Genomic DNA, 15,644 nt, shown 5'->3' with positions numbered 1-15,644 from the left:
AAGATGTCTCTACACAGAACCATTACCGGTCAAAAAATGACAACATATATAACACACAGCCACCTCAGTGGTAAACACTTGATTCCATTCACTATAAAGCATCAGCAATAAAGTCCCGCAGCAGCATTTTAAGCTATTTAGAATCGCCAACAAAGTACTTTTTAATACACAGAGCGTGTGAACTTTTTCTGACCTAAACCTCCCCTCTCTTCCTCTAAGTGACAGATAATGGAAGCTGTGAAGCTCCTGGCAGGTACAAGCCAACTGTATAACCATGAGGGCCGGCCAGCTCCTGAGCACTTTGAGTGCTTGCCAAAGATGTTTGGCAAGTCAGCAGTAAGGATGAACACTCAGCAGTTCATATCCTTGCTTAGTATCCAATATAATATATTTGGGGACAGAAAAAGACATTGCACTGGTGGACGGATGAACAGATAGATGGATAGCTCACTGAACGGCCTGGAAAAATGCCCTCTGAGGCTTTGAGGCTTGTGTCATCGATCAAAACCTGTCATTTCTTCACATTTTCTGGTGTTTTGCTGTACTACGGTATTTTGTATATCATTTTTATACTGATGCGCTTGTTTTATGTGAGAACGCACATGGATCTTATCAGGCTGTACTGTGAATGAGCATCATTAATCAGTGATATAGTTTGTTTGTTGAGGCACTTGATGAAACATCAAAGTTTGCGCTAGTCATACTGATGAACTCATCTGCTTTCCAAACCACCAGAGGCTTGAAGACGAGAGGTCAGACACACATGAAACAAACTGAAATGTCGAAGTTAAAAAAGAGAAAATCATGAAAGGCTGAATTGTGACTAAGGCTGCGCAGATCACAACAAACCTCCCTGCAAAGCTGCCTATAAGCTCCAGTGGGTATTCCAAGACTAGCAAACAGTATAACGTCTGAAATATAAGCCAAAAAAGATTTAAAAAATGTATTTACTTATATTTAAAGGGGTAAAAGGGGGGATGAAAACCATCTCTTGGTCTTTCTCTTTAAACCATAGTTCTCTGGTATCATTGGGCAGAATAAGGCCCAATGACAGATTTTGTTTTTATACCACTGATGCACCAAACGCCCAACACCAATCCATCCTCAGCATGTCTGAAAACAAGCTTCTGGATGTGAGCAGGGTCATAAAATCCTCTGTAAAAGGAATAAGCTGTTGATCTTATCTAAAGAGAAAAGGCACGCACCCCGAGGGCAGCTGCCATGTAGCTCCTCTCTGATATCTCTGTGCAGCGAGTGCACCAAGTATTCCCTTACGGGATCAATTAATGTATTTTAAAGGCTGAGGTGCCATTTTCAGCGATATGATTTCTTCAATATTGGAGTCTAACTTCAGGGACTCCCCAGTGAGTGCCACACAGACGGTGTCAGACGCTCGGAGGGGTTGGGGGGGCTGGCTCTGCACACCGGGGGGAGTCTCGCTGTGAATATGGATCAACCTACGACAGTTATGTGACCCCCACGTGAGATAAAAGAGAACTGATGAGCGATGAAAGACGCCGTAGCATGAGACATACCGAGCACGTAAAATCCATATGCGCTGTGCTTCGTGACTCCTTATGCAAGAGCCTATTGTGACTGGATGCAGCCAGAATGTGTGTTGGATGTATGTGGGAAGCAGAGACAGAAGGGTGCACAGATGGAGCAAAAACAGAGGAATGATCAAATTAATAAACAAACCAACAACATGCAACTACTCGACGCCGCCATTATGTGGAATTCATTTCACCACAAATGTTTGTAACATCTCAGGAGCGATGAGTGTAACGTGCATTGTTTCCAACTGCGGATGACCTTTAAAGGTGAGAATACGAGCCCAGTGAGTGGTCAGCGAGTGCAACACATGCTCATGCCCACGTGTCCAAGCAGGACTCGGCAAAAAGATGACAAAGAGGATTAAAAAAAGGCTGCTTTGAATACTATTTGTAACCAATTACGCAAGACACGTTTTAAAAGGCTGAAAAATAACAAGCTGTCCTGGTTCTCTCTGTTGGAGCCTACAAAGAAAAACCACCAGGTGTGATTTAGGTATTGTTGTTGCTAGGATACCACCGAGCCGGCTGACTAGTCGCCATCACTAATGTTTGTCTAGTATTTTTGAAAACTTAGTTATTTAGTTCTTTACAGGACACACTGGCATCGTACAGTCAACATTAAATCGTTATAAATAACAAATAAACAGACCGTACACGACACACAGAGGACAGCTCTCAGCTCTCAGCGAAGGCGGTCGCACTTTCTCCTCTCCTCCTCACCCTTATCTTCCCTGCTTAGCATCTATGTCCTTGTCTTGTCTTGCGTGCATTACTTTCCCTGGAACAGCCTCTCACTGTCGTTCTCTAAACCTAAAAGAGAATTATGGATTTGATCAACTGGTCCCTGAGTGCTATTGACACCCTTTTCTCAACGAGAAGTCGGGGCTCGGGAGAGCCTGAGTGCCCTGGAGGGACTTTCCCTGCCGGTTACACGATGGACGGGTGGCAGAACTGGAGGACCGTGTGCCTGGCGGGACTGTCGATCGAGGACGCTGAAGATATCTACCTATTCGGAACCATGATAACAGGGTTCATGCTGATCGGCGTTGGCCTAGCCCTGCTTTATCGGAGAAATAAGAGAGCGGAACCGGCTGTTCAAACCCCCACATGGCTGCCCGCTGGATTCGAAGCGCGGGGACGAGGTGCGACCTCTCACAACGAACGTAATATGGTCAACACCTTGGAGACGCTTACTGCTGCTGTGAAGGCTCAAAACAACACCATTGAGCGTATGAGGGGAAACATCAGAGAAAGGCCTGCTCAAAATGACACCCTTGAGCGACAGTTGGAAAACATCGCAGAACGGATCACTGCAGTTGTGAAGTCTCAGAATCAAAAGACTGACAACACCTTGGAACTGAAGTTTGATACCATCATGGGGAGGCTCGCAGCTCTTCAACGCGAAGTTGAGGGACCTGTCTCAGAGTGCTAAAATTCGAGCTGCTCACAAAACAGAAATTAACAATATTCAACATTCGGACACCACGGCGCCAGCTGCAGGCCCAAGGCTGGAGCCCACCAAAACAACTCCCTGATAACGACTGTGTGATGACTATTCTTCCCGTCCCATGAAGGCCACCTGGGTTGGCTGGCAGACTGTTTACTTAGCCTGATAGAGCGAAGGACACTGTCTCCGCTGAACTCTGGACACGCACACACGTACACTTACACTGATAAGCAGTGTTGGGGAGTAACGGAATACATGTACCGCCGTTACGTATTTAGAATACAAAATATGAGTAACTGTATTCCGTTACAGTTACCGTTTAAAAAGGTGGTATTTAGAATACAGTTACTTTGTTGAAATAAATGGAATACACTGGGGTACTTTCCTGTTTCATTTTGTCGCGGGTCAGGACTGTTTGGGTTTTGTTTGACAGCTACGTTCTTTTGTTCCAGGCGGCAGCGTTACGGTTGCCATGGTTACAGGGCGACGCTCTCTCTCTCTGCGACTGTGTGTTTCCTGGGTGAGAGAGCGCCTTTTCGTTGTTGTTGTGCTAAGCTAACAGGCAGAATGCTACAAGCATAGCTCTAAAGAATGTAGCATCATGTTCAGTGTAGTCCGTGCTGCTGGGAGAATGGACTGCCATACACGTTATGTGTCTGTGAGCGCTAGGAGGGAGAAAAAGGGGAGTGGAAAGGTACGAGCAGTCATCGAGCAAAAACGGGAGCTGGAAGCATGTAAATATAATAATAACCACTGCAGCCAAGAAGAGTGCCTGACGAGCCCAGTTGTAAGTAAGCTATTAAGACTCGACTGTACACTGTGTTCGTGTTTTCCTCCGAAAACAACAAGTTCCGTTGGAGCAGCCTTTCAACGCCTCTCTCTGTCTGTCGCAAGAAAAGTTGACCCACACAACAAAGTAAAGCTATTTTTCGGCTACCAGCCGACAGGGACCCCGCCGTATTATGCTGGGCTTACACTGTGCGATTTTTTCAGTCGCGCGATTCAGCTCCTGCTCAAACTGTACGATTGACTCGCAGGGGTTAGAAGTTCATAGGTCACGATGCAGGGTCTCACACTATACGGCCCGATGCTCTGATGCGACCTGAGTGCTCACACTGCGTCCATAAAAATGAAGGTTATAACAGAAATTCTGTCGCTCGCTCTCCCTCTCCGTCTTTCACTCACACAGACACACCACCACCATCAACTTTGCTAAATTGCTAATGAAAAACATTGATCAGGCAGCTGTGATTGAGCAGCAGTGTCGATCCAACTATTTTCACGGTTGTTGTGGTCGTGATAATTTTGTGAGGCCACATCGAAAGGGCTCGGATGGTTCTACAGGTTGTGCCTCCATCGCTTGTGTCCAGATCACACGCTGCACTGCCGTGCTACGCCGTCTTTTTCGCTGACATTTGTGTTTGCGCGTGCGCAGTGTGGCAAACTGCGGTGACACCCTCACGACCAAGCGATTGATGATCGGGAGCTGGTCGTGAGGTGTCAATCGCTTCTCGTTACCCCACGTATACTACACGATGCACGACGCACGATGAAGGCCAAAATCGGGCCGATCGCCAAAACGATCGCACGACTCAAAATCGGCTCAAAATGGGCCAAAAATCGCACAGTGTGAGCCCAGCATTAGTCAGAGGTCCCTTTACTACAGTTCGGAGTCGCGGACCTTCAAATCAAATTCAAATCAAATTCAAATCAAATTCAAATTTTATTTGTCACGTACACAGTCATACACAGTACGATATGTAGTGAAATGCTTGGACAACTGCTCGTGACCTAAAGAGAACAAAAAAGGAAAAGGCTATGAATAAGATAGGAAATAAATATGAAAAATTAAAAAGGGTAAATTTAACTAGGAAGGAATAAAATATAAATTAAGGTTAAAAATGAAATAACTGTACAACACAAATTAGAATGAAGGGTAAATTTAACTGGGAAGAATAAGATAAAGATAAATATATAAATTAAAGTTGAAAATAAAATAACTGTACAACAAAATACACAATACACAATATAGAACTATATAAGAATGTATGAAGAAATCTAAATATAAATAAATATATACACAATAACAGCAGCTGTACAAGTATTAACCGGAAATGAAGAATATAGTGACCAGTGTTGTGCAAAACCAAAGTCCAGAAAGTCCAGTGTGTGTGTAAGAACCGTATGTGTGGGTCAGTACTGTGTGGTGGTGTGATTGAGAGACCGTATCGCCTGCGGGAAGAAGCTCCTCCTCAGTCTCTCTGTGTTGGTCTTCAGGGAGCGGAATCGCTTTCCTGACCTCAACAGAGAGAACAGTCTGTTGTTGGGATGGCTGAGGTCCTTCACGATCTTCCTGGCCTTGGTCCAGCACCGCCTGCTGTAGATTGAGTGCAGGTCAGGGAGTTCGGAGCGGATGGTGCGCTCAGCTGACCGCACAACCCTCTGTAGAGCTCGTCTGTCCTGCATGGTGCTGTTCCCGAACCAGGTTAAGATGTTTCCCGCCAGGATGCTCTCTATGGTGCACGAGTAAAAGTTCCTGAGCACCTTCAGTAATAGTAATAAATCACACAGCAATAGTACATTCACGTTGTTGTAAAAAGCATGATAATATTGTAGCGGATCAGGGCTGTTCGGGGTTCTGCTTGTACAGTTATGTTTTGTGTATGTTGCCATGGTGACGGGTGACGCCCTCTCGCTGCGACGGTGTGTCCTTCCGGGGTCAGAGGGCGCCCTATGTGTGTTGTGGTTGCCGCGCTGAGCAGTTAGCTAGTGGCAGTGTGTTCTTCTGCAAATGTAATAAACGGCTGTGCTCCCTGGCTAGCTCACGGGAAGCAAGACCAAACGATACCTCCGTCTCCTCCTTGTCTGAACTCGCCACAATATATTAAGTAATCCAAAGTATTCAGAATACGTTACTGTCATTGAGTAACGTAACGGAATAGGTTACAGAATACATTTTGGGGCATGTATTCTGTATTCTGTAATGGAATACATTTTAAAAGTAACCTTCCCAACACTGCTGATAAGCACACACTCATCCCCCCTCCCTTCCAAACGCCTTCGATGCTTGTTTCCTGAAGGGGCAGCACGGCGGGTCTGTGTGCCGCGCTGGAATGGTAGCGCTGTGCAGGGTGGCTGCTGTGTTCGCTTCGGATTACTCCTCAACCCCCACCCACCCCTGTGGCTTGTCATGTCTTCACAATGTTGTGCTGTGGACATTTATGTGCTTCTTGTGCAGAGGAGTTTTTTTTGTTTCCTGTTCTCATGCTGTCCTACCATGGAAGCATAGCATGAGTAGGGGTCTCTTTTTTCCTCTTGTACTTTCCCCAGTGTAGTGTACATTTCAATGTTTTTTTCTGATTCTACCAATCTCTGACCTGTATCCTCATGTAATGTTTGTGCTATATGTGTAAGGTCGGGGGGGGGTCCTATTTCACTGCAGGGCAACCTGCATGTGACGAATAAAGCTTTGATTGATTGATAATAGAAAAACATTTTTATTAATATTTGTAATAGAAACAAAGCATAAAATCAGAGTAAATAATAAGGAAAATAAATATAGTGTAAGAAGTAAAAAAAAAAAAAAAAAAAAAGATAGCACAAGTACCTTAGACAAGAAGAAAGTATTAAAGAGTCATTTAAAACTATTTTTCTCTGGTAATGACGCTGTGGAGCACAAATGGAAAACACCTGATATTCTTTAGTTTTTAAGCGGCTGTGGGGACAACTAAGAGCTGATGTGTTAGTAAACCGACAAAGAAGGGAAGCCATGTAACGTAATCCCAAAAAGTTTTAATTTAATTCTATACCCAACAGGTGAGCATCAACCTCCAGGGCTGAAAGATGAAGCCAATTCCTCTAATGATAGAGAAGTGAGTCATTCACCATAGACGCCCATGTTAAAACATTACAGTTCAGCTAATTTGCTCATTCACTGTTTGTGGCGGCCCAACAGCCAACCACTGTCAATTTTGCTAATTCAAGTCAGTGAACGGGTGCACTCGACCATGCTGTTGATGCCTTTTGGAGCATTTTTGGTGGCCTGTTAGAGACAACCCACAGAGTTTGTGCTCCAGGGTTTGAGAGTGAAATCCTGGCATATTAACAAGTACTTAGTAGGAGTTATCAGGTAAACGTGTGTGCGTTGAATCCGTACATTTTACAGATGCAGCTTGCTAAGGAGGCTTGCTAGTAGGGCTGGGCCATATCATACCGTTCGTGATGGCAAGCTACATTGTAGCCACAGTCACCCTGGGGCGCACTGACAGAGGCGAGGCTGCTGGACACTGGCGCCACTGGGCCCTCTGACCACCACCAGTAGGCAACGGGTGAAGTGTCTTGCCCAAGGACACAACGACCGAGACTGTCCAAGCCGGGGCTCGAACCGGCAACCTTCCGATTACAAGGCGAACTCCCAACTCTTGAGCCACGACAGTGCCCCTTATAATCCTGTGTGCCTTATGTATGAATTCTGGTTGTGTTTACTGACCTCGAAACGATTTTATGTACACGGCGCTCGAGAATTTGTCAAAAATGTTGTAGTACAACTTTGCTAAGCTACGAAGCCGCACCGCTTGATGGATTGTCGGAGCATTACGGCCATCGTAGTCAGAAGCCTCGCGGAGTGATACGTACTGTGCCTCAACATAATATTACCGTATTGTGTGTGTGTGCATCCTTTTTTTAAGTTTTGTGGATATTATACATGGTTATGCTGAGGATATGTCAGCCAGTTTCCACTGGAAATGCCTCTTGGTTAAACTGTCAGGGAGGAATTTGCATTTGCACTGTTAAATTTTTAAACTTTAATCCGCATAAAAACAGCTGCTTGTTTAAGTGAAAATACATTGATGGGGTTTTTTTCACTAATAAAGTTGTGGAGTTGTAAAGTATTTTGTCTCGTTTCAATTTTATAGTTATATTTTATCAGTTATATCGTTATCGCACATTTTTAAATGTATATCGTGATAAATATTTTTGGCCATATCGCCCTGCTCTACTTGCTAGCTTTAGTTACACTTAACATGTAAAACAGACTCGTCTTAAATATGTTAAGTCCTGGCTCCAAAACCAATACAAAGGGTTTTAAATCTAACATTAAAGTTAGAAAATGAGGATTAGAACAAACAAATGACGGTAAGGGGGATAAAGCCATCTTTTATATACAGTCTATAACGTGGTCTTGTTGAAAGTCTGGCTTGTAACAAGATAAAAGGAGGAAATGGCCTTTTGGGCAAGCACAGAGTACAGAGAGCTTGATCATTTCAATATTACGAGGTGAAAGAATTTATTTAAGGCAAGTTTGAGATGAAAAAAAACTATCTGTACGACTCTTAATCAAGGGTCACATTTGAACTCCATAATCTAACGGAAACTTTAAGGCAGGGGTGGGGAACTCCAGGCCTTGAGGGCCGGTGTCCTGCAGGTTTTAGATATCATCCTGGGTCAACACACCTAAATCAAACAATTAGTTCATTACCAGGCATCTGGAGAACTTCAGGATAAGTTGAGGAGGTAATTTAGCCTTTAAATCAGCTGTGTTGGATCAAAGACACATCTAAAACCTGCAGGACACTGGCCCTTGACGCCTGGAGTTCCCACACCCCTGCTTTAAGACTTCTAGTATTTAGTATCAAGAGCGAAGCGATGAGATAAACACAAAAGTCACTACCTATAGTCGCCCTAAGTCAGCAGAACATACAGCCAAGCGTAATTTGCAAAGCAGTGGAAATGAATGTTTGAATTATCTGAATGAAGAGAAGTCACTAATGACGTCAAATACTGAGCTCAGAGATGATCCGTTATTTCACTTTGACGGACACCAGCTGACTCAACACTTAGCCCTCTGTCCTACAGGCAGGAGATGCAATCAGCCAAAACAGCTACTAAAGCATCAGGATTTCCAGCGTCTGTGTTAAATTCACACAAACACCTTCGCCAGTCACACTCAGGTCTGCTGAAACCTCAATGAAGACAAGTACGGCATTAATATGAATATGAACACTCAACTCTGTGAGTATGCACCCTGCTTTAATGTGATCTTGACAACTCATGCTAGGGCTGGATTGGCTGACCCTGAGTTATGCTGCTACAGGCTCCGGCTCATGATGCAGTCCACTCTTGTTTCAGGCTTCAAGTGTTTATAGGCCACTGCTGCATGTCTTTGACTGTCGTCTGCTGTGTTGTTTGTGGTCTCTGTGTGTTCTCCTATTCTTTTATCCTGAACTAGGGGACATCTGCTCCAAGCTGAGGGTGAGCCCTCTCCATGAGCCTGGTTCTGATAGATTCTTTTCCTGTTAAAAGGGCGTTCTTCCTCGTCACTGTCGCTAAATGTTTGCTCATAGAAGACATCTGGATCATTGAGGTTCTCTATCTAATACTGCAGGGTGTTTACCTGACAGCAAGTCCCTTGAGATGACTTCTGTTGTGCATAAATAAAAGGGAGTGAACATGAACACAGCCTCAAGAATAAAGATGCTCAACAGGCTGGAAAAGGTTCGAAAACCCCCAGATTACACATGACAGAATTCATGACCCAAGTTACCCTCAATCAACAAAGATCAGTCCAGTAAAGTAGCCTGTAAGTGTCTGAAGACCTCTCATTGGCTAAGGTGCATACCTATAGGTTTACAATCAGCTACATAGCGGACAGCGATGGTGCATGGCAGAGGACCGAAGAGAAAGCACGGCTCTTCAGAAAAAACATTGCATATGAGGTTAAATCTAATATTTTCACTTCAGCTGTCTAACTGTATTCCCTTTAAACAAGAGCCTGTAAATGTGTGGAAATAAGATGTTGCTTTTGGTCATATTAATGTAGAAATCTTAAAAAAAACAAACAAAAAACTGGTCTTTCTGTGTATCATGTTTTATTCCTCATATAATAGCCTGCTGTTAATAATTCCATGGTTGTGCATCAACTCAAGGTCACGTATCTCATGAATTACACATTTTACAGCTCTTTTTTTTTTTTGTTTTTTTTAAATTAGGACAGTTTCAAGTTGAAAACATCTCCAATGCAATCTGTTGAGCCTATACTAAAAGGTCAGCATTTTGCTGCCGTGCACCCTTACCACTTTTACTGCTTTGTTTGTTGCTGTGTTCATCTCTGAGGCAGACAGGTAGCATGAAGGGTCAAGCAGAGAAGGCATGTGTGTGACGGGTTCACCCTACAGCCTGGATTTTTCTCTTTGAAGGTTTTTTGTTCTCTCTGCTTGCCGTGGCTATACATACTAAGAGACCATTACAGGAATCAAAGCTACAACATAGTCCATTCTTTAAGATTGTGCCTTTGTCTTTGACAGAAACTACTTTGAATTTCATTTTGATTTAGCAGAAAGACTCTCACACCATTGTTAACCTTTCACGTCTTTGATGTTGCTGTTCAGTGTTTTACTCGCGGCCTAACGGCAGAATGAGACGAGAGGGGAAATGCTTTCCCTACCGCCATCTCTGACGCAGACTAGTGTGACGTTTCTGGGTGCTAAAATTCTCCTTACAGCATTCAGGTCATATATTACTTTTTCTACTTTACTGCAGAATAATTCTGGTGAGACAAGTGATGAAAGACAAACAGGACGTGAGAGCTAGAGCATGAATGGATACTGTCAAACCCAGCGACTAATGTTGGTGTGGTTGAGAAGGTGGAAAGTGGGGAGAAAGGAAACAGAAATGGAAGAAGAGGTTATTTCATCAAAGGTGTTCTTCATCGCTCTAGTGGTTTTACCATCGTGCCATGGGAGTCGTGCCGCAGGAGCTGTGGCTGTTGTGTACTCGGGCATTACTCTTGTAACACTCATCCACGAGAGAGTAGTGGGGGGAAAAAATGGCATGTACAAATGAAAAGATCAGACAGAAAGTACAAACAAGCAAAAAGATTTATAGTCAAGATAATAAGAACCATGTCAAATAAATTGTGGAGAGAAGACTTGTTAGAATTATGACTAATCCCCACTAATCTCGCAGAAACTTGGGAAGCAAGTCAATAGTGAACCTGTAAATTCCCCAACAAATAACACAGCTGCACCTCCTCTGGGCCCACAACAGGTGAAATACTTCTTCTACACGTAGTTTCTCAGATATTAAGTATGAACAGAGCAGAAATAAACAGTGAGTGATGAGTCACATAATTTATCATTTATGAAATGTAACAGCTGGTGGAAAGAAACTTTAAGCAGAGTGAGTACAACTGAAAAAAGGAACAAACAATCCTAATTATAATCCTGGGCAGCAGGTTAATGACAAGAAACATGAAAGATTTAGCTCTACATAGAAAACCTGTGTGGTTTTTGCATCAGGAGAAATGCGCTCAGTTTTATCAACAAACTTGTTCTTCAGATTTTTCAAATTAAAAGCTTACAAGTGAATATGTAAATATGTTGTGTTCACACCTCTGCTGCAGAAGCGACAGGATATTTCCAGAGGACGATAAAAACCTGCAAATGACACCTTTAACTTTGTGATGGGCAGCAAAACAAAGCGGAGCTGCAAACCAAGATCATGCGTCCAGCATATATTTCCACATTAGTGGAAAGTGTTGACTTTCCATGAACGCAACTTAAAGAGAGATTCGTCCCAGGACATTTGTGCCCATTTGTTTAGGGATTTCACAATCCAGGCAGATGTTTTTGCATGCAGTGATCCAAAAATCAACAGCAGGTAACCTGATGTAGGTAGTTATAGCTATGTGTGCGATCGAAGCTGGAGTGAGCCTGAGCTGCAAAGGAAGCTACATCAGAGTTCACCACAAAGGGAAGAAAAACTAATAATCAAAGATTAAAAAAGCAACCTGAGAAAGTCTTTCTATGTCATACCTTTGGTCTTCTCTGGAGCAGGCCGAAGCATCAACAATTAGCCCCTCCCCTTAAGGCCACCCTCACTATTCTGCAAACTTTCTTCTGATTAGCTGCCGCTTGCAAACAAACGATTTAACCATCACATGGTGCAGTCAGACCTGTGTGCCTGCGAGGACCATGGCAGTAAATCTACTCTCATCGACATCATACACCATGAGTGGAAAAAACTTCCTGAAATCGGAGCATTTAGAGCAGTCCGAGTCTTGAGCTTTAGGCTCATTGGATTTACTGGGTCAAGCTTGGGTCCTCTACCAGAGACCTGAGAGTTTGAGGGTTCTGAGCAGTATCTCCATTGTTCCCAAAACTGAGGTAGCATGGGGGCCTAGCCTGGGACATACCCTTGCTGGGATTCGAACCTCTGACCTACTGTTCCTACTATCCAGCTACTATTAAAGGTAAGATAATAAAGGAAAAGCAGACTAGATCACCTTTAAGGTGGATAAACCCTACAATCTGAGAAACCAAACTACTATGAAAGCCACTGACAGAGTTGAGGGATTAGAAATATCCTCTCCAAAGAACAAAATGTTTTGGACAGGAAAGGAAAACTGCGTCACTGTGGGACTGCTGCTGTGTACAAAGCACCAAAACACACACAAAAAGGAAAAAGAATATAAAGACACACAGGACAAGAATGAGCACACGAGCTCACAGTTTCTCCGTGTACACCCTCATCCAAAAACTAATTAAAGTCCAGTAGATAATAGAGATGTGGAAGTAATGTGTGGATGTGCACTCACAGGCTGTCAGTGACAGGCAGAAATCATAATCTGAGTAGGTGAAGACAAGTGATTACTCACCTTAAGCAAACAGAGTGTGACATGTCATTAAGAGACTGCTGACACAGTCTTCAACTTCAGCACCTCAAGGTGCTTTCCAATGAGATGTACTGTTTTCTGCTGAGATTTAACAGCCCGTTTTTAAGTTACTTACGGCTTCAAAAACCAAGTCTCACTCAACTTAGTTTATCGGTGTCACTTTACCCTACCCCCGCACCTAAGGTTTGAAAAAGGAGCCACGCTGATGGTTCTGTGAAACTACTAAAACTCTGGAAATGACATCCATATTGAATGTTAATATCAATCTCAGTGTATGTGCCTACGAGCAAGAGATCTTCCACACTCCGCCGTTTGGCACCCGCAGGTTTATGCAAGAAATGCACAGCTTTAAATCTGCCAAACTGCTGCTGCTTCAACTGTGAGGAGGAAACAAAGGCTGGGAATTATACCTGCAGGATGGAAAACAACAGAGAGGGCTGACAATGACGGCGACGAGAGCAAAGAGACAGACGGGAAGACAGACAGGAGAGAGTGACACGAGGAAAACAGGATAATGATCTCTTTAGACTGAGCCCTCCTGTAAAGAGGGAGACAGTCAAAGGATGGCTGTGGAGTGCCACTTACTTCTCAATGAGGTCTAACGTCACCCCTGGCACCAACTTGGCACTCTTCTGCATACAAAACCTGGGGGGGAAAACACAGGGAAAGGTTAGTGATCAGGGCTGTAATGAAAACAAGAGGGGCTCACAGACGAGACAATGCAATAAAAGCGTTTGGCCTCTACAGCACAAATTTTATGACCAATGAGGGAAACAATCAGCGGATAAACACTCAAATGAAAAACGAGCCCTTCAAAGATTACAACCACTGAGCACTGATAAGTGTATTTTGGCTGAGTTACAGTCAAAGGGGAGGGGGGAAGGCGGCGAGATACACATCGTATTTCTGAAATGCCTGTCAGGGGGGCGGGGGTTGTTTACTATGCGCGGTTAGCTCCGAGAGGTCGAGCCAGCTGTAAGTCACAGCAGGAAGATGCTCGGCGATGACTGTGAGTCATCACACACCTGGAAGAGCGCAGGTGTGTGCACACAAGCACACGTCAGTCACACAAACATCAGCTGCAGGAATATTAAAGCAGGAAGGAGATTCACATCACAGCCAGAAAATCATTGGGTTCCCTCACACACAAAGATTTCCAGGTGACGACTAGTTTATTAATTGTTCTAATCCATAACTCACGTTTTTAATAAAAAGAGATACTAATAAAGACAAGGACAAGTGGCGAGTCTGTGTAGACATGCACCTCGTGCAAAAAGAGCTAACAGTGGTAGGATAAAATATTTGGAAGAAAAAAAAATTTGGCGCACTTTGTGATAAATAAATAACAAACAAAAAAATCAGCTGCTTCTCCACGGAGTCTCTTGTCCTACTGGTGGACAGTAGCGGCAGTCCTTACTCTGCTCTGACCAGTAAGGTCAAGGTCCTTACGGCCCTGTGAATGTCCTTCTGACAGATGATTAACCATAATGCAGGACGGCACCACGCTGGCGAAATATCACCAAAAGCACCTCAACTGGCAGCTACAGTACAGCAATGGAGGAGTGATGATTTGAGCTTCTTTTGCAGGCACAGATCATAAACGCCTCTGTATACCAGAGCATACCAAAGTAGTTCCTGTGTGTGGCTTTATCCAACACCCAAAGCTTAGGCAAAACTGAGTCATGCAACAGGACAATGATTCTAAGCACAGGAACAAATCTCCAACTGAATTATTAACAAAGAAGAAAAGTCAGTCATACAAAAATAATTTTCTGTATGACTATAAACGACCCTAATTAATCACTTCATGGTTAATGCAACTTTTTAAATAAAAGAAGGCTTTTAGGAGAATGTGACACAAAATGATGCAATCCATGCTGAAAGCCAATAATGTGGAAAAAAAGAAAGTGATGCATCAGTTCATCGAGTTAAAAATGACGTGAAAATGTGAAATAGCTCCGTCTGTGAGAACCACACAAGCTGATAAATTCAGCTTGTTCAAGAAAAAGAAGAATTGATTTATTCCTACTTACAGGAAAAATGTTACCAGGTAAAAACAGATTACATGCTACTTGTTGCTTTTTACACAGCTCCCATTCAGCATGTCGATCCACCTGTGATTAGTTATTGATTCTGTTTTTCTCCACCAATGTTTGAAGCCAAGCCACATGCTTGAAAGTGAACTTGCCAAAATTGACAGAAGTCGTGCATACATTATGAAATTGTATCCCGACTATGATGGAAGTTTTGGCACTTGAATTCGAAGGTTTTTTCCTGCTGCTGGAGAATAATGAGATCCCACATGGCGGTACTGTGACTTCCTGCTTCTTTAAAGAACAGCAAAGATCCTAAGTGTCACTGACATCCATGAAAAAACAAGTGTAAGAATGTAACCAGGAAAGCTTGTTCTAGAAAGTCTTTTGGACTCATGATATGTACATAAAAGCTTTGCTGTTTATGGTGAGCACAGGTATATTTGTTTTCCTCCGTATAATACATTTTAAGATCGCCCTGCTCACACCTACTATTGAATTTCATTTGAGCCGCAGATTAAATATTTTGTTTGTTTTTGTCTGCACTGGTTGCAAAAGGGAATCTGTGAATCCCCGGACGTAAACAGAGATGATTAAGTAAAAATGAATTTCAGGCAAAAACAGACAGACCAAAGTAAACAGAGCACAGATATAGCAGGAGGTTGCATCAGGGAGTGTGCGTTTCCACTCTGCAGGGTGATGGATGGGAGACGGGGTAGAGGGGAGATTGTACGGGAAAGAGAAGAAGATGGGAGGGGAGGAAGAGAGAACTTGGTGGCATTTGATCATGTCAATATCTATAATAAGTCTGATCCACATTCTTGCTCTATTTGGTTGTGATTGCAAATGATCAAAAACAGACTGACATTCTGGGCACCCACTGCGATCAAAAGAAAGTAATTCTGCCAGTGCTTAACATTGCAGCACATGAAGCTCAG

At 43.4% G+C, this 15,644-nt stretch overlaps 1 protein-coding gene and 1 long non-coding RNA gene across 4 annotated transcripts in view; both read right to left on the bottom strand.

Moving 5' to 3' along the window:
• The window catches only part of rptor (regulatory associated protein of MTOR, complex 1), a 199,813-nt gene that overhangs the window by 86,584 nt on the left and 97,585 nt on the right, over positions 1-15,644 (bottom strand). For all 3 annotated transcript variants that reach the window (XM_085460410.1, XM_085460411.1, XM_085460409.1), the window contains one exon: positions 13,259-13,318. In XM_085460410.1, the coding sequence (XP_085316536.1) occupies positions 13,259-13,318 (60 nt within the window). The remainder of the gene's footprint in view (positions 1-13,258; positions 13,319-15,644) is intronic.
• Positions 4,415-6,393, bottom strand: LOC146708489 (uncharacterized). Its single transcript, XR_014920961.1, has 2 exons — positions 5,545-6,393; positions 4,415-4,681 (listed from the first exon to the last, which is right to left on the bottom strand). It is a non-coding gene; the product is annotated as an uncharacterized LOC146708489 (long non-coding RNA).

This window comes from Copadichromis virginalis, linkage group LG6 (genome assembly GCF_057382275.1).
Source record: "Copadichromis virginalis isolate Kocher_CV1m ecotype Utaka linkage group LG6, C_Virginalis_male_GT1.1, whole genome shotgun sequence".
In the NCBI taxonomy this organism is placed as follows: Eukaryota; Metazoa; Chordata; class Actinopteri; order Cichliformes; family Cichlidae; genus Copadichromis; species Copadichromis virginalis.
This window is presented reverse-complemented; position numbering and strand designations above follow the sequence as displayed.